Source organism: Mirounga leonina, unplaced genomic scaffold, assembly GCF_011800145.1.
Source record: "Mirounga leonina isolate KUSES-001 unplaced genomic scaffold, KU_Mleo_1.0 Mir_200, whole genome shotgun sequence".
Taxonomy (NCBI): Eukaryota; Metazoa; Chordata; class Mammalia; order Carnivora; family Phocidae; genus Mirounga; species Mirounga leonina.
In genome coordinates, this window is record NW_023270503.1 from 12,824,677 (window position 1) to 12,843,476 (window position 18,800).

The following is an 18,800-nucleotide window of genomic DNA, read 5'->3' on the forward strand; positions in this document are numbered from 1 at the left end:
ACCAACCTCTGTTCTATTGTACAGACTTGACCAAAAAGAACAGCCAACCTCTGTTCTAATGCACTGCTTCTGTTGTCTACAAGTTCTTCCACCCTGTTTTTGTTTTGTTGGTATAGTCTTGATATTGTTTTGGTATTTTTCATGTTACAGACTTTTTTTGATTATCTGGTGATGACTCTTTGCACTTACATAAGAGTGAAGTATGAAAACGTTGATTGGTAGCTCTGCCAACATGGGGTATGGCTTACATACTGGGAAGCTGTGCCAGAGTAAGGTACTTTGGGAGGCACCGGACCACTTTGCTACTATCTGTAGGTCTTTACTCATGAGGTAATTAGTATCTCTAGATAGGAATACTATACTTTCCTGCCTTGGAGATATAAGATTGATTATAAGCCTATGCAGAGCTGAGAAGAAAAGGGGGATAGAGTTCTCACATTCCATAAACAGACTTTTCTTAACCCCCATCTTTAATACATCCTTAGCTATACCTGGAGTTGAAGAACATATAAACTCTCTAATACAATCTCTCCAGAGAGTAAATTTGAGTGGGGAGGGGGGCTGTCTACTACTTACAGTAACTTGCAATCAATTATTTTGTGATTAATCCTACTTTAAATGATACTTTAGAGTGCCCCCACATCCCAAGTTTTTCCATGCCTGAATCTGAAGAATCTTGTTGACTTTCACAACAGCTTTCTTTTGCCTGCTAAGTCACTCAATCATTCATCTGTTCTTCAGTGATCAAAATTTGCTGACATCTCATCTGGTAGCATTCCCTCTCCCACTCTTTTTAACTTTGTAGTTTTGGCATTTTTATCATTTTTATTCCTTTAGTTTTGTGGAATTTTGAGAGGGGTGAAGATTAATATAAATGTTTTATTTTTCCAGAGATTTAAAACAATCTAAATTTTATATGACTTTTTAAAAATATTATTTTAAAGTAATTCTAGGTTCTGAGGCATCAGACCACAAAATTAGGCAGGACAGGAAGATGGATATTGCCAATATTATAGACCAGTGTTGAAAATTAATGGAAAGTTGGGGTGTCACTCTATTTTTTATTCCATTTTGGTTTATTTTAAAGTGTTCTAAGGTAGAAAGGCATTTAAGTTACCAAAACAGTTCAGAGAAAAGAATTTCACCTTTTCTTTTTTCCATTGTTTTCATTCTGCCTTGTTCAAATGAATTATGCCCACTTGAGACAAAGATTATACTTTCAGTAAAGCAGACCCGTTAGGAAACTCATAGTGCAGTTGTAACCTGGTCACAAAACCATCTGGTACATTCCCGAAGGCTGTTATTACATTTCATGGACTTATATTACTTCAAATACTCTAACAGTCCCATGTGGTCTTAAAAAAAAGATTTTTTTTTTTAAACTCCATTTGTTTCTGCTTACTTTAGACCTTCTAGACTTATCCCGTATAAGAAGAGTACCTGGTTATAAGTACCTTTATGTCAATCAATACACATTATGAGTTTTATCAAGTGATGTAAAACATTCACTTGATTTTTAAATGAGTATTTCTTTGTAATAAAAAGTTGCTACTTGTTGATACTGTTTCCCTGAAAATCAATACAATGACAGTTGGGCTATCAATTTTTTAATTAATAATAAAATATGAAAACTATAGTATTATATATCAATGTTACAAACACATGTCTTTTTATGAAATTCTAGAAAAGTATGTTTTGAAGCTCCAGACGTTCTCTGGCCAACATGGTATAGTGGAGAAAGGACCAAACCCACCATTTTTCACGAATTCAACAAGTATTTATTGAGCATCTATGCCCCAAGCTGAGGCAGAGTTGTTTGCTGAGAATGTAAAATACATGTTTAGGGAAGGAGACAGATATATAAACAGGTTATTACAATACAATGAGATATATGTGTAATAGAGATAATGTATAAACTACTATGGATTTCCTAAGGTGTAAATAACTAGTTGGAAAAGTAAAAAGAAATCTTCATGAAGGACATGACCTTCAACTAGGTTTTGATTGGTAAACTTGCCAAATGAATTGTCCGATAGCTTGTTATGCCAAAGCAGAGAGTAGTGAAAGGATATGGTATGTTTAATAATAAGATGTTTTATGTTTAACAGTGAGAGCTTTAGAGGATAAAGGTAGGGTCTAAGGATGAAAAAGCAGGTCCTGAGGTTTTAAAAGTAGGTGGGGCCAAGATATGAAGGCCCATTTAGTAATTATGTGATACTAGACAAGTAATTTCATCTCTTACAACCTGTTTAATATATGTAGAAAATGTTTATAAATGACAAAGTAGGATATAAATATATTTTTGCTTCAAACGATTTCTTAAAATTCAATACACTGCCTATATTAAAAGGAAAAAATAGTAACTGAGGTCAGAATATTTACTGTCCTGAAATTAAGTATAGTGACTAAAAGTCAAGAATTTTAAATAATATTCAGGCTCCCCTAGAAACTATTTGCTGAATATTAAAATACAAATACAAGAACACAAAACAGGTCAACAACAGGGAGACACCAAGTAAGCAGATGAAATGCTTCAAGAACAATTTATAGTGCAACATGATGCCAAGTACCAATGAAATTTCTAGGCAGAGAAGGGCAGCAGCTTAACCATATCAGTAGATTAACCATAGAACCGAATCATTCAATTTGAAGGGAAACACCTGCAGAATATAATTTTTAAATGATGGGGTAGGGAGTGGGTGATGTGTTCTGGGACTTAAGTCCAGCTGTTGTAGTCCTGTCATTAGCTATCTGTAAATCTGAACTCAAATGCAATCTAAAAGCTTAGGTGTAAATAGGCTAATGTGAGTGAACAAGATGAGAAAAATTTAAATTCTGGATTTGGTTAGGTCAGATTACAGTTAGGTGTGGGTCTTTTGGCTGAACAGAAAATATGTCAAATGGTCATGTTTTCATGATTTTATTCTTAACCTGTGTTCTTTTGATTATATGAGTGCCTTACAGCTTCCACAAGAAAAAATTATCACATGGTTTTAACTAGTTACAATTTCATGAATAGGGAATATAAAATATTAGGTTATTAAAAGTCTAAGGATTAAAGTGTTTATAAATTAAATGCTATGTTCTACAACATGAAAATTATGTTATAAAATGGTGACTTAATAACTAGCTCCACAAAGCACAAATCTTAATGGACCAGAATCCTTAGGAAAAGAAGTATTATAATTAAATGTTATTGTTAGTTGGCATTAATTCTTTAGCTTTAAAAAAATTGTTTTAATTTTATTTTTTCAAAGATTTATTTATTTGAGAGTGAGAGAGAGAGAGAGTGCACACAGGGGGACGGACAAGGGTGAGAGAGAATCTCAAACTGACTCCCGGCTGAGCCTGAAGCCTGAAGTGGGGCTTGATCTCACAACCCTGAGCTCATGACCTGAGCTGATACCAAGAGTCAGATGTTCAACGAACTGAGCTAGCCAGGTGCCCCCAAAAGCATGGTTTCTTTTAAGTCTTCTTGAATGGTTTGGTTTATACACATAAAATCATCATCTAGGTTCTGATATTCACAAGATAAAATTTTTACTGTTTGGTGGTGAACTTCTCTAAACATTTACTGAGTACCTCTTCTGTGTGACATTCATTGTTTGATCAATCATAAATCTTCTTTTTTTTTTTTTAAAGATTTTATTTATTTATTTGAGAGAGAGAGAGAGAGAATGAGAGAGAGAGAGCACATGAGAGGGGGGAGGGTCAGAGGGAGAAGCAGACTCCCTGCTGAGCAGGGAGCCCGATGCGGGACTCGATCCTGGGACTCCAGGATCATGACCTGAGCCGAAGGCAGTCGCTTAACCAACTGAGCCACCCAGGCACCCCAATCATAAATCTTCTTAAACTTTAGCAAATTTTGAGGTTTTAGAGTTTCATTTATTCTTTTCAGCTTTCACTTGTGACATCTATCATTAAAAATATATCAGTTCCTAAGATTCTAGTAAAAGAAAATGCTATCAAATTTATCCTAAGAAGTAGCAAGACTATCTTTTCTATAGCCCTGGCCACAGATAATATTACAGTAACATTATATTAAATTTCACTTACCTACCTAGGGCCTGGTTTAAGGCCCTATATGCTTGAATATCATACCACTGACGACCAGGTAAAAGACCTCTCAATTTTGAGTGCTGATCATTGTATTGTCGCTTTAGTTCAACCTAATAATTTAAGAAATATTAAAAATATAGTAGATAAATTAAGGCTCAGTTCAAAAATCATATTAAGTTCTAACATTCTGAACATTTTATTAAGGTAGAGAGATTTTGTTTTTTAGTATATCAGTATTGAATTTTATTCAATTCCTTTAAAACATATCTATTCAGGGACACCTGGGTGGTTCAGTCAGTTAAGCATCTGCCTTCAACTCAGGTCATGATCCCAGGGTCCTGGGATCAAGTCCTGCATCGGACTCCCTGCTCAGTGGGAAGCCTGCTTCTCCCTCCAACCCCCCCCCCGATTGTGCTCTCTCTCTCTGACAAATAAAATCTTTTAAAAATAAATTAAAATTTAAAAAAAAATGCCTATTCATCCTTAATTTCCCTGAATTCCTCCATGCAACTCATTAATTAGCTGTTTGATTAAATCAAAAGTTTTATCAAGAAATAGTTTATATAGAATAAAATTCACAAATTTCCAATGTATACATAGAGAAATCTTGACAAATGTATTGTCATGCAACCACCATCATAACCTTAATATAGAATATTTTCAGCACCCCCTAAATCTCCTTTCTATTCCTTTTCAGTCTCTCTCCTTCATTGCTGACTTTGTCAACCAATGATCTGCTTTCTGTTTTGCCTTTTCTAGGATTTCTTATAAATGTTATTACACACTATGTAATCATTTGTCTTTTTCATTTAGCATAATGATTTTGGAATTCGTTCATTTTTTTTTTAAAGATTTTATTTATTTATTTGATAGAGAGAGACACAGCAAGAGAGTGAACACAAGCAGGGGGAGTGGGAGAGGGAGAAGCAGGCTTCCCGCGGAGCAGGGAGCCCGATGCGGGGCTGGATCCCAGGACCCTGGGATCATGACCTGAGCTGAAGGCAGACGCTTAACGACTGAGCCATCCAGGCGCCCCAGGAATTTGTTCATGTTGAAACATACATCAAAGGTTCATTTTTTAATGTTTTTCAGACTGATAATCTCTGCTTTTTAATTGGGATGTTTAGACCATTCATATTTAATATAATATTGTTATGATCTGGGTTTATATCTACAGCAGCGGAATACACATTCTTCTCAAGTACACATGGGTTATTCTCCAGGATACATTATATGTTGACCACAAAATATGTCTTAAGAAATTTAAGAAGATTGAAATCATATAATGTATCTTTTCCAACAACAATGGTGTGAAATTAGAAATCAATAACATGAGGAAAACTGAACATTCACAAATTTGTGGAAATAAATAACACAAGTGAACAATCAATGGATCAAAGAAGAAATAAGAGAACTCAAAAAGTATCTCGATACAAATGAAAATGGAAATACAACAAACCAAAAATATCAGATGCAGCAAAAGCAGTTCTAGGAGAAAAGTTTTAGTGATAAACAATCTACAGTGAGAAAAAAACAAAGATCTCAGATAAACAATCTAACTTTCCATTTTAAAAAACTAGAAAAAGAACAAACAATCTCAAAGTTAGCTTAAGGATGGAAACTAAGATGAGAGCAGGAATAAAATTAAGGCTAGAAAACAAGAGAAAAAAATCGTTAAAAAACTAAGAGTTGGGTTTTTTAAAACATAAAACTGATAAACTTTTTGCTAACTAAGCAAAAGGAAGGGTCAACAAATTATAAATGAAAGACTACATTACAAGTGATACTACAGAAATACAAAGGATCATAAGAGACCACTGCGAACAATTATATGCCAAAAAATTAGATAACCTAGGGGCGCCTGGGTGGCTCAGTCGTTAGGCGTCTGCCTTCGGCTCAGGTCATGATCCAAGAGTCCTGGGATCGAGCCCCGCATCGGGCTCCCTGCTCAGCGGGAAGCCTGCTTCTCCCTCTCCCACTCCCCCTGCTTGTGTTCCCCCTCTCGCTGTGTCTCTGTCAAATAAATAAATAAAATCTTTAAAAAAAAAAATTAGATGACCTAGAAGAAATGGATAAATTCCTATAAATATACAACCTACCAAGATTAAATCGTGAATAGATAAAAAATCTGAACAGATCTGTAACAAGAAAAATGAAACAGTAATCAAAAATCTCTGAACAAAAACAATCCCAGGGCCAGATGGCTTCACTGATGAATTCTATCGAGCATTTAAGATAGAATTAACAATGTTCCTTCTCAAATGCTTCCAAAATATTGAAGAGAAGGGAAAACTTCCAAAATCATTTTAAGAGGCCAGCACTACTCACATACCAAAGCCAGATAAGGATGCTACAAGAAGAGAAAATTATAGGCCTATACCCCTATATGATAAACATTGTTGTAAAAATCCTCAACAAAATATCAGCAACTGAATTCAACAGCACATTGAAAGAATTAGACACATGATCAAGTGGGATTTATCCCTGGAATGCAAGACTGGTTTAACTATACACAAATCAACAAATGTGATACACCACATTAACAGAAGAAGCAGAAAAAGCATCTGAGAAAATTCAACATCCTTTCATGATCAAATATAAAAGGAATCAAATATAAAAGGAATGTATCTCAATATAATAAAGGCCATATATAACAAGCCCACAGCTAATATCATACTCAGTAGTGAAGAGTTGAAAACTTTTCTTCTAGTATCAGGAACAAGACAAAGGTTCCCACTCTAAACACTTCTATTCAACAAAGTAATGAAAGTCCTAGCCAGAACAATTAAGCAAGAAATAAAAGGCATCCAAACCAGAAAGGAAGAAGTAAAACTATCTTTGTCTGCATATGACATGATCTTATATGTAGAAAACCCTATAGACTCTACCAAAAAACTATCAGCACTAATAAGCAAACTTAGTAAAGTTGGAAGATATAAAACCAACATACAAAAATCAGTTGTATTTCCATACACTAACAACAAACTATCCAAAAAAAGAAATTAGGAAAACAGTCCCATTTACAATAGCATCAAAAAGAATAAAATACTTTGGGATAAATTAAGCCAAGAACATGAAAGATCTTTACGCCGAAAACTTAAGACACTGATGAAAGAAATAGAAGAAACACAAATAAGTGGAAAGATCCTGTGCTTATGCATTGAAATAATTAACATTGTTAAGATGTCCTTACTACCCAAAGTGACCTACAGATTCAATGCAATCCCCATCAAAATCCAAACGCCATCTTTTACAGAACTAGATAAATGATAACTGGCTGGTAACCCCCACGAAAAGATGCTTAACTTTACTAGTAAATGAAGAAATGCAAATTTAATAATCCCATTGCTTTTATCTGAAGAATATTGACAAATATTTACCAAAAGTGTTTATATTTTCCTACAAGTACAAATAGAATATATACAAGGATATTCACTGCATCTCTGCATTGAAAACAAATAACAACCTATCAAGTGGATTGATTATGTTATATTACATTTATTCTGAGATAAATATTGGATTAAAAGAAATATTTATACATTTTGACATGGAAATTTAACCAAAATATATTTTGTAAGTAAAAATCAAGTAAAACACACACACACACACACACACACACAGAACCAGGTATCAAGTTTTTAAATAGGACCACAATTTAGAGCAATGCCAATTCTAAACAAACCCCAAAAAAGACTTAAACCAAAACTCTGACAAGAACCACAGGAGAGACAGAGTTTAAAGATTATGTACTTTTGAGCTTTTCCAATATCTCCCCTAGAAAACTGTCAAATCATGCTCATACAAGTTCAAGATGATCAGCTACTAACTGAACTATCTACAAAAAACAAAAATCAATATTTTTCAGAGAATAATGGAGTCCAGAATCTCTATAATGTACCATCTACAATGTCTAGTGTACAATAAAAATTACTAAAAAGTGTGATCCATAATCAAAGAAAAAAAAAAAAACAGTCAACAGAAACCAATCTAGCAAGGCCCCAGCTGTTGGAATTAGCAAAGACTTTATTGTAGCTATTATGGATATATTTAAATAACTTAGAAACATACAGTTTAATGAATGAACTTTAGGGAATCTCAGTAGGGAAGCAGAAACTATAAAAAAAACCCAAATGGAAATTCTACACCTGAAAAATACAGTTAACTGAAATAAAAATCCATTGGATGGGTTTAACAGCATTTTGGAGAAGATAGAAGAACTAGTAAGTCTTTTTTTTTTTTTTTAAAGATTTTATTTATTTATTTATTTGAGAGAGAGAATGAGAGCGGGGAGGGTCAGGGGGAGAAGCGGACTCCCTGCTGAGCAGGGAGCCGGATGCGGGACTCGATCCTGGGACTCCAGGATCATGACCTGAGCCGAAGGCAGTCGCTTAACCAACTGAGCCACCCAGGCGCCCAGAACTAGTAAGTCTTAAGACAGATCCACAGAAGCAATGAAAAACATCAACTAGAGCAAAATAACTTCATGCACACCAAAAATATAGGTGTAAAAGAATCCAAGCATATGAAAGCACTCAGTGATGATCTAAACCAATTTAAAATTCAGAGCTAAAACAGTACTAATGCATTTGAGACAATATTTACTGCCTCAAAGGCTCCACTATTATATCAAGAATCTCTTATGTTTCCGAGTGACTGAATCTACATTCATTTTCCTATCTAGGTACTAACACACAGTACTAACACACAGAAACTGTGTTAATCTTCTTTGCTGGAAAAGAAAGCACAATAAATTCTCCTATCTAGTCAATTGAACTTGATAGTATAATTATATCCCTTTTCAAAGAGACTCAGAATTAATTATAGGACATAAAACTACATTCTATTAAAAGCTATGTCACACCAAAGGTTACCACATACCCAGCCTTCATCTGGTCTTCATAAAAATTGTTAAAATTACATCATCCTGAGAGTGGACTACTTTTATACAAGGTCAGAGTGTATGGTATACACAATTCAGACTGACCTATTTAAATATATAAGATAATGAGGTTTTTTTTCTGTAAAAGCTCTCCTCTAAAAAGATTCAATTTCTGAGTAAAAGGAAATTATGCATTACGATTTTATATTTTTAGACACTAATTGAATGAGAAGAGTTGTGGGTTTTTTGTTGTTGTTGTTTTGTTTTTTGAGAGAGAGAGAAAGAAAGAGGCAGGGGAGGGACAAAGGGAGAGGGAGAGAGAGAATCTTAAACAGATTCTGCGCTGGGCATGGAAATCAAGAGTTGGACACCCAACCAACTGAGCCACCCAGGCACCCCAAAGGGGTTATGTTTTAGGCAGTTCTCAAGAATGCTGTGGAGTCAATTATGTCTCGATAAAGCTAAAAAAAAAAAGAACCTAAATAAGAAAGAATGCTGTAGAAACATCAAAAATAGAACACTTAAAGTAGAAAAATTGATATAATGGGAGGAAGAAATTTTTGGTAGCTTAAAGAAAGAAACACCAAATTTAGACTAATATTTATAGTTTCACTTAGTACAAAGCATCTGTGATAGGCAGTAGAAATACAAAGATGAGGGGCGCCTGGGTGGCTCAGTTGGTTAAGCGACTGCCTTCGGCTCAGGTCATGATCCTGGAGTCCCAGGATCGAGTCCCGCATCGGGCTCCCTGCTCAGCAGGGAGTCTGCTTCTCCCTCTGACCTTACCCTCTCTCGTGTTCTCTCTCTCTCGCTCTCGCTCTCAAATAAATAAAATCTTTAAAAAAAAAAAAAAAAGAAAGAAATACAAAGATGAGTTAGGGATGCCTAGATGGCTCAGTCAGTTAAGTGCCTGATTCTTGATTTTGGCTCAGGTCATGATCTCAGGGTAGTGAGACTGAGCACCGTGTTGGGCTCCACACTCAGTGGGGAGTCTGCTTGAGATTCTCTCTCTCCCTTTCCCTCTGCCCCTCCCCTCCTCATGCTTGCATGCACTCTCTCTCAAATAAAAAAATAAATCTTAAAAAAAAAAAGATGAGTTAAAAATATGTTCTGCCTAGCAAGAGCTTACAAGGAACAGAAAATAATATGAGTACAAATAGCCATTAAGTAAATATAAGTTTTAAAGTATTTACTTTGATTACAGTGTATAGAAGTAAGAAGAATTGAGACATGAAGACATGATATGAATTTGGTGCAAAAGTAATGGGGGCTTTACCTGGAAAGGTAAAGGGAATGGAAAAGAGGCCCAGGTTTTTAACACATTGTGGAGCTACAGAACTTTAGTGACAAAGTAGATGTAGGGCTTACTAAAGAAAGAAAAGTCAAAAATGACTCCACAAAGTTTCCAACCACCAGAGAGAAGCAATCTAGTAATCCACCGAGAGAAGACAAGAAAAGAAGTATGTTTAAGGAAGAAGATAAACTTGGCTTAATTCATGATAATTTCGGTGGCACCTGGCTGGCTTGGTTGGTAGAGCATCCAACTCTTGATCTGGGGGTCATGAGTGAAAACTCTAGAGTCAAAACACTACAGTATAGCTGCTATGAATGATCTGAGGGAAGTCAATTCTGTTGTGGCTTACTTTTCCTAATTAGAAATGGAATGAGTAAGAAAATCTAATTAAAATAAAATTTAAAATGGTTCTCAAATATAACAACAACAATTTAATCACCTATAACAATCTGCTAGTATTGGAAGCTCATAGAAATTGACTACAATACCTAACAACTAGTTATCTAATGTGAAAAAGTAGGAATTGCTTTTTTCACTTAGTCAACTTTTAAAGATCTCCTTTGTATTATTCTTGGGCATGTATATAGTATATTTTTTGTAGTATATGCCTAATCAAAGATATAAAGAGTTACTTTCTTGGAAAAATTCTGGACTTTCAAGATAAATTAACAAATTAGTTTTAAGAAGTTTTAAAACTACACAAGAGAAAACAAAGTCTCTTCAATACAGTCTATTATACTATGAACCTTTTTAAATAAAAGGACATGTGTTAGATGAGAAATCAGAAGGGTTCACTCCTGACAAGTAGCTTTCAAATTGGTAGGAAATAAATTGTATTTTATATCCCCTAAAAATAATCTGTCAAATTTCTGTATTAACTTTATAACTAGAATACAAAGGAAATAAACTTTCCTTTAAGTGTTATAGGCTATGTTTTAAATACATTATAATAAATAATATGGCATCACAGGAAATAGATAATAGCATGTAAAAATTTCTAATAATTTGGAAATAAAGTATATTATAATATATAGAGATTAAAAGAGAATATGCTTTAAAAATTCTATCCAACTGGGAAAAATATACATTTCCTACCTATCTCTCAAAATGTAACTAAGTAGTTTTTCTATATTCTATATTCTATACCCTCCATATTCCCCTGTGTTCTATAGAATATATCCTATATTCTATACCCTCTAACCCCCATCAAATTATAGCATTTATCCTTTGTCAGACATAATAGCTTAAGGATTTTCAAATTTTCCTACACCCTGTTCCAGACAAATACTTTATAATGATCACTCTGCCTATGGTAACAGTTGTTCTAGGATGTATTAGTTATAAACAAAATAGAGATAATGTAGCAACTATTAGATTAAATAAACAAAATTGTCTCTCCTTGGTCTTTTAGTTTTCATTAAAATGAACTAATTTTTATGTATGACAACATGAATTCAATTTCTTGTAAGTTTTCAAATACTTTTTACAATGCAAATGGCCTTTAAAATAGAGCCAGTATTTTACCTAGAGAAAATATTTTAGATGAAAAGAAAAACAAAAAACTTCTGAAAGTAAATATATATGCCAGTTAACATTAAAATATTTTTTATTAGATAAAGAAACAGACTTTTAAAAATTAATAAAAAATAAAAATTGTCTTGGGGGAACACATTTAATTAGGGAAAGCAAAACTAAGGGTTTAGAAAAAGTAGGAACCTAGTATACCTCATTTTAATGACATCAGAATCTATTTCATCATACACTTAGGGATTATCAGTCACGAAAATCAATGCCCAACTTAAAATGACATAAAGCATATGTGAAAAAGCCAGTTTCTCCTGCCAGCAAATAGCCTAAATGTTAAGTAAACCAAAGGCTGGAAGGGATTAGTTGAAATGTCAAAAGACAACCTTTTACTTTTACCTGCTCATCCTTATAAACACATTCTCATCCCTCAGGCATGCTTTCCAAACAAATAGTTTCAATGTGCAGCAGCAAAAGGCCTAAGGCAAGCTCTACCATCTTGTAACTGTCAAAGAGATTAGTCTTTGATCTATTTGGGAGGTCACGTCCACATTCACATTAGCAATACAGTCTAACAACATTATACCTGTTGACCAATCCTTTTTTAATGCCTAATGAGACAGACATTTTATATTATGGAAGTTAACTGTGAATGTTTTTTCTGAGTTTTGACAGAAAGTAAACACCATAAACTAAGCTCAAGTGTGATTTGGAAAAATGATCTTGTAGACCAGTTAACAATACTTTTCAAATACATTTTACAAGGCTTTCCCAAAATAGAAAGCTATATTTAATTGTATACTCTAGAAGGAGTTCAAACCACTTGGTCCCCACCCCCAATAAATTAGTGTATGTGTAATTTTGGAGGGATGTGTGAACAGCAGAGAGAAATCAAACTATTTTATCAAAGGCTGCAAACTGAGGGCCCAAAGCTGTGTTTTTTGTGACCCCCTTACTGTCGCTTAAAATAATTTGAGCTATTTGCCAACCCTCAACTAGTTCACTCATTTAAATAATCTGTTTAACTCTTTTAGTGGCTTGAGTTTGCAACCCATTGGTTCAGATGCTACATTGATTCACAAAACATTTTTTTTCCATAATGAGTTCAAGTTCACACAAAATGAAAAAAACACTCAATATAGTAGTTTCTAGACAACTAAAAATATCTCTGCATCAAAAGCTAACCTGACATAAGCAAAGATGAGATCCTGAATACCAAAGATAGATAAATCAAGACTGAAGTGGTACTTACAGAATTATGTAAAAACACCCATACAGCTTTCAAGCAGAAGTTATATGGTTTTGGATTCTGATCTTACTATTACATTATAATATACTTGAGATCAATCAGTAAGTTCCTTAAGTCCTTCAATGACTCAGTTTTATTGGAGACAGTATAGATAGTACACTACTGACGGGCACAGTATATATTAAAATAACCAAAAGGATTATACTGAATATGTCAACAAGAAATTTAAGTCACAATTTTGAACATTAGATTATTTTTTCAACTTGGTCAAACCCAACAGTGTTGGCCATAAGTAGTACCTCTGTACAAGAGTAGCCTTTTATAAGTAGCGTCTGATAAGAAATAAGTGGTGTGATAAATATGAGCTGGAACCATAAATGTATCTCCTCACTTTACTACCTCATATGAAAGACAGGGGAATTTATCCCAACTCATATAAATATGCATTATGATTTTAGTAATAAATGCCTTTCTAAAAGCAATCAATATAGGCAGAATATATTTTTCCCCCATATGTAAGCTTTACAACAGAAGTTCAAGCCTCGAAACAAGACTGAGAACATATAATCAGCTAAACTTAATAATTAAAAATATTTTAAAACTTTGCTTCAGAAAAATAAGCACATTTGTCTAGCAAACACTCAAGGAGAATAGTTTTATCTTTCGCCAAGGTACAGGGCCTAAAACATAAACATTTATAGCAAGCCAAATCTGGAAGACAGAGACTGTGCATTAGAGACATTTGCTGCTCTATTTCATCACAGTATACACACTTTTATCAGGGTATCACAATATAAATTCCAATGGCTAGAGTTCTAAACTCAGCGTAAGATCTTGTATGTAAAATAATTTAGCCAGATAAAAGGAATATAGCTGGTTTTATTTCATCTGGCATATTTTCAAGATTTCTAAACACCAAGTTAACCAAATATAGTATATGTACTTTCTTAAATGGGGAAAAATGGGTTTCTGCCAAGACTTAGGAAGCCACGCTCCCTTTTAGATTTTAAAACAAAACAAAACACACACACACACACACACACACACGAGAGATGGTTTTCAACTGTTACTTACTTTTCTTGTTATATTAGGACTGACCAAAATAATCTACCAAGAAATAAGAATCAAGACATAGTAACAGTAACATAACTTATCTCACATATGCTTTAAGGCTGCTTTGGATAACATACTTTCTACAGAGAAAATCTGTATTAAACTCTGTTATAAATTGTCATTGCTAAAAAAAATAGCCTAGAAATTTCAAATATAAGAAAAAAAATGCATTCTCCTCAAACCAGGCATCTCTTATTCTCGATATATTCAACATATTTTACCTTAATTGGTTATAATAATTTAGCTACTATCCAGAAGAGTTTATTGGTAACTCAGCAACATTTAAATAATCCTGGGGGTGCCCGGGTGATTCAGTTGGTTAAGCGTCCGCCTTCAGCTCAGGTCATTATCCCAGGATCCTGGGATGGAGCCCCACATTGGCCCTCTGCTCAGTGGGGAGTCTGCTTCTCCCTCTCCTTCTGCCCCTCCCCCATACACTGTCTCTCTCTTAAATAAATAAAATCTTTAAAAAAAAAAAATCCTAAATAAATGCTTTAGGTAATAATGCAAAAACATTCTGTCAGTATGGAGCATTAGATCTTTGGAGTTTTTTAAGAAAATAATTTGTCAAGATAAGAAAATGAGGCCAGAAAAAAAGCAGAAATTAATATTTTTCTATTAAAAGAAAAAAAAAGACAGTTAATACTTTAAGACATGCTAGATACCTTAAAACGAATATCCTTATTCTATAAAGGGCAAAGTTATTTTTTTAAAAGAATAATAAGCTTTGTGGCTATTTAGTTAGGCTAGCCATAACAAAATATTGTCTAGGTAAACCTGAAAATGCTTAAATTATCATCTCCAGAAAAAGTTATATATATATATATTTTTTTTTTCATGCTATAGTATGTTTTGAGGGAAGGAGGTAAAAGTATACAGCCTGGATTCAAGGCTTTGACACTAACTAGTTGTTTGACCTTGGGCAAGTCACCAGTACTCCCTCAATTTAGTTTCCTTTCTTAGTTTCCTCCTTTGTAAATGGAAGAAAATAATTCCGACCTTACCACACAGAGTTGGTTGAAGAAATAAATGACAATTAGCACAAAACAGAAAAGCATCATATATTGGAGGTAAGTGGGCTGGAGTCATTCTTTATCCTATATTTCTAAAACCCAATGTAGGTTTGGGTAGGCTTTACATTTTGTCATACTATATTGCTGCACGTTTATGAAAGCCACAGGACTGACAGAGACAATATGGGCCATCTCTTAGGCTGGTCACCTCAAATCAGTGTTTTAACAGCTGGATCAACTCCCTATGAAGCGCTTTACTGATTCTATTCAATGTATAGGCACATTGTTTTAGGTAACATAAAGTAAGTTTCTTCAGTTTGTGAAGTGGCTACTTCTTCATCAAATATCAATGAAAATATTTACATTGGCAGGACAAAGAGAACAGTATTCAGTTTTGAAACGCAATTTTTGATAAATAATTTCTGCAACTGATCTTAAATTTTCTGATAAATAAGCACTTTTTAATATACTTCATAATATTTTTTATCACTATGCAACCCATTAGCTGTATCTGAACTATATAAAATATGTTAGTGGTGTAATCTACGGAATGAGTGCATGACTGGTCCTTTATTAGTCTGAATATTATCTCATTCGCATATCTTATAATCTAGAGCTTCCCTTGTTAAAGTCACATAGGAGAGCCAAATAACTATGAATAAACACTTCTAGCAAAATGAAATACTATCATACATAAGAAAGCAATGTGGGGCTATAAATGGAACCCCAGGCTCTTAAAGGAATGAGCTAATATCAAGAGACTTTTTTAAGGGGAATGAGTAGCTGCATTCAGCAAGTGACAGAGACCTGTACCTACTCCTACATAACTCTGGAAGAAGGGCAAGATCTCTCAGGCAAGAGGCTTGTAGATATTAGAAAATGCAACACTAAGCACTTTGGCCCTGGGGTGGGTGTGGGAGTGATGCATAAAAGTTTGGTGGCAAGGGTAGGCATCGAAAGTAGAAGGTAATCACAGTTAAGAGGAGGCTCAGACTCAAATTTCACTTGATTAAACACTGTGACATTTAAAAACAAACATGGTCAAGAGAAAGTGTCCACGTAACAAAAAGATTACATAAGTACTGAAAAATACTGAAATATACTTAAAACTTTTTTATTACCTCCATAGCCCAACAAATGAATTCTGATACTTTCTCCATCTAGATTTTATTATGTCCAAACTTATCTTTCAAACATTAAGTATATGCTTGACTTAAAAAAACTATTACTTTCTATCTTTACAATATTATTGTTAGGAATATTTGATTTAGAGCTTCTCAAATGTGAATGTGTGAGTGTGGGAATAAGGTATATGGGATCATAGCATTTTAAAATCTCATACTTTCTCTTAGAATGAAGACTCTTTAGTTTCAGAAAGGAAAAAAGAAAGACATCTCCTCTTTCTTTGCCTCTCAAAAACTGCCCCAAAGTTAAAAGACAAATAAGAAAAACACAGTCTTTATCTTCAATTAAACTAAGAAATTTGCAACCTCAAAACCCAATACATGAATGTGAAAAGCAGATGGACAAATGGTGTATGATTAAGCAGAGAGGTGAAAGTTCAAACCAAAGTACCCACAGAGCTACTGATGGGAAGTAAGCCAGTTAGGCTCGCAGGAGTCCAAAAAAGTTCCAGAAATGAATGTATAGGTAAACTGCTGGAGGATGTGTACTATGAAGAAGATGAAACAGTAAACAAGAAACAAACAAGAGGAAGATTTGAGACCCAGGAAACTTGGGATCCAACATAGAAGACAGGCAAATCAAATTCCTAGGACGACAGCAAAGGGAGAAATCTCAGGATTTTGGCAGTTAAGTGGGCTAAAGAACAACTTGGTCCTGACTGAAGTAGGAGATCAGGAGGCTCGAGAAGTGACGTCTTCAGGGGTAAAAAAAGGACTGACCTACTATCTGACAGGTGTGATAGGATAATTGCATTGAGAGGTGCTGTACAGATTCATAGAAGGGTGACAGAAGATTAATTTAAAGATATTTTTAAAAGGAGGGGTACCTGGGTAGCTCAGTCGGTTAAGCGTCTGCCTTCGGCTGAGGTTGTAATCCTGAGGTCCTGGAATAGAGCCCCACATAGGGCTCCCAGCTCAGCAGGGAGTCTGCTTCTCCCTCTCCTTCTGCCCCTCTCCCCGCTCATGCTCTCTCTCTCTAATAAATAAATAAAATCTTTTTTAAAAAAAAGATCTTTTTTTTTTAAAGATTTTTTATTTATTTATTTGACAGAGAGACACAGCGAGAGAGGGAACACAAGCGGGGGGAGTGGGAGAGGGAGAAGCAGGCTCCCCGCAGAGCAGGGAGCCCGATGCGGGACTCGATCCCAGGACCCTGGAATCATGACCTGAGCTGAAGGCAGTCGCTTAACCAACTGAGCCACCCAGGCGCCCTAAAAAAAGATCTTTTAAAAAGGAAAAAGGGCAGAGGGCATTATTAACAGGAAGATAAAAAGTTCAAGAAAGGAAGGAAATCATTTGACCACAGTGAACAATATTTTCATAGTCATGATCTGAATTTTTTTTTTAAAGATTTTATTTATTTATTTGAGAGAGAGAGACAGAGATAGTGACAGAGAGCGCAAGCTGGGAGGAGATGGAGAAGCAGGCTCCCCACTGAGCAGGGAGCCAGATGAGGGGGGCTCAATCCCAGGACTCTGGGATCATGACCTGAGCCAAAGGCAGACACTTAACTGAGCCACCCAGGCACCCCGATTATGATTTGAATATTGATTATGGATTTAACTTTTAAAATGTGATATAACTACATTTAGGAGGAAAAAGAAGGGGAAAGTGTAGTGAACTAAAATCTTTATCTCATATAGGAAGTAAACAGGTTTAAAATTGATTAAATAAAAATAAATATGGCAGTAAATACCATATAAAATGGCTAAAATACCATATAAAATGGCTAAAAGAAGTGAAAGTCACAGCCTCTCAGAAGCAGGGGCTGGGAGTGGGGCAGAATCCAAGAAAGAGTTAATACAAGAAACTATGTACTGTACTTTGTATAAATTAGACCTTTGGAAAAGTTTTAATGGACTTTTTTCAACTTGATAAGAAATAATTAAAAAATAAATGCAGATTGCTCATTTTAATTCATGACATACACTTACTTATATGTCTTACCATATAAAGTAGTGATGCTCAACTGAGATTGATTTTTGCCTACCAAAAGATTTTGGCAATGTCTGGAGATATTTCTGGTTGTCACAACTAGTGGGGAGAGAAGGGTTTGCTACTGGCATCTATAGGTAAAGGCCAGAAATGCTGCCAAACATCCTACAATGCACAGAACATTGCTCACAACAAAGAATTAAACTGCCCAAATGTCGTTAGTGCCAAGCTTGAGAAAACCTGCTTTAAGGAATTTTAATCTACACATCTGGTAATTTTGATGCAATAGGAAAATATACTATGAGGAAAATACACTGGCATATTATTTTGTCCCACAGTTAGAAAAAATAAACTGAACTTATTTCCAAATTATCAAACCTTTAGTCTCAGTAAAAAATAGGAAAGAGGAAAGATTGACATGTAAACACACTAAATAAACAGTGCTGTCTACTACAGTTTATGTTATCTGAGACCTTAAAGCTTTACAGTTGGAGAAAATATCAAGTAACAAACTCACCTAGGCCTACCTATGTATCTGTACCTTGTAGGC

At 34.6% G+C, this 18,800-nt stretch overlaps 1 protein-coding gene across 1 annotated transcript in view; it reads right to left on the minus strand.

Moving 5' to 3' along the window:
- The window catches only part of BRIP1 (BRCA1 interacting protein C-terminal helicase 1), a 188,171-nt gene that overhangs the window by 20,445 nt on the left and 148,926 nt on the right, over nt 1-18,800 (minus strand). Inside the window, exon 16 of the mRNA XM_035026682.1 lies at nt 4,057-4,169. Within this exon, the coding sequence (XP_034882573.1) occupies nt 4,057-4,169 (113 nt within the window). The remainder of the gene's footprint in view (nt 1-4,056; nt 4,170-18,800) is intronic.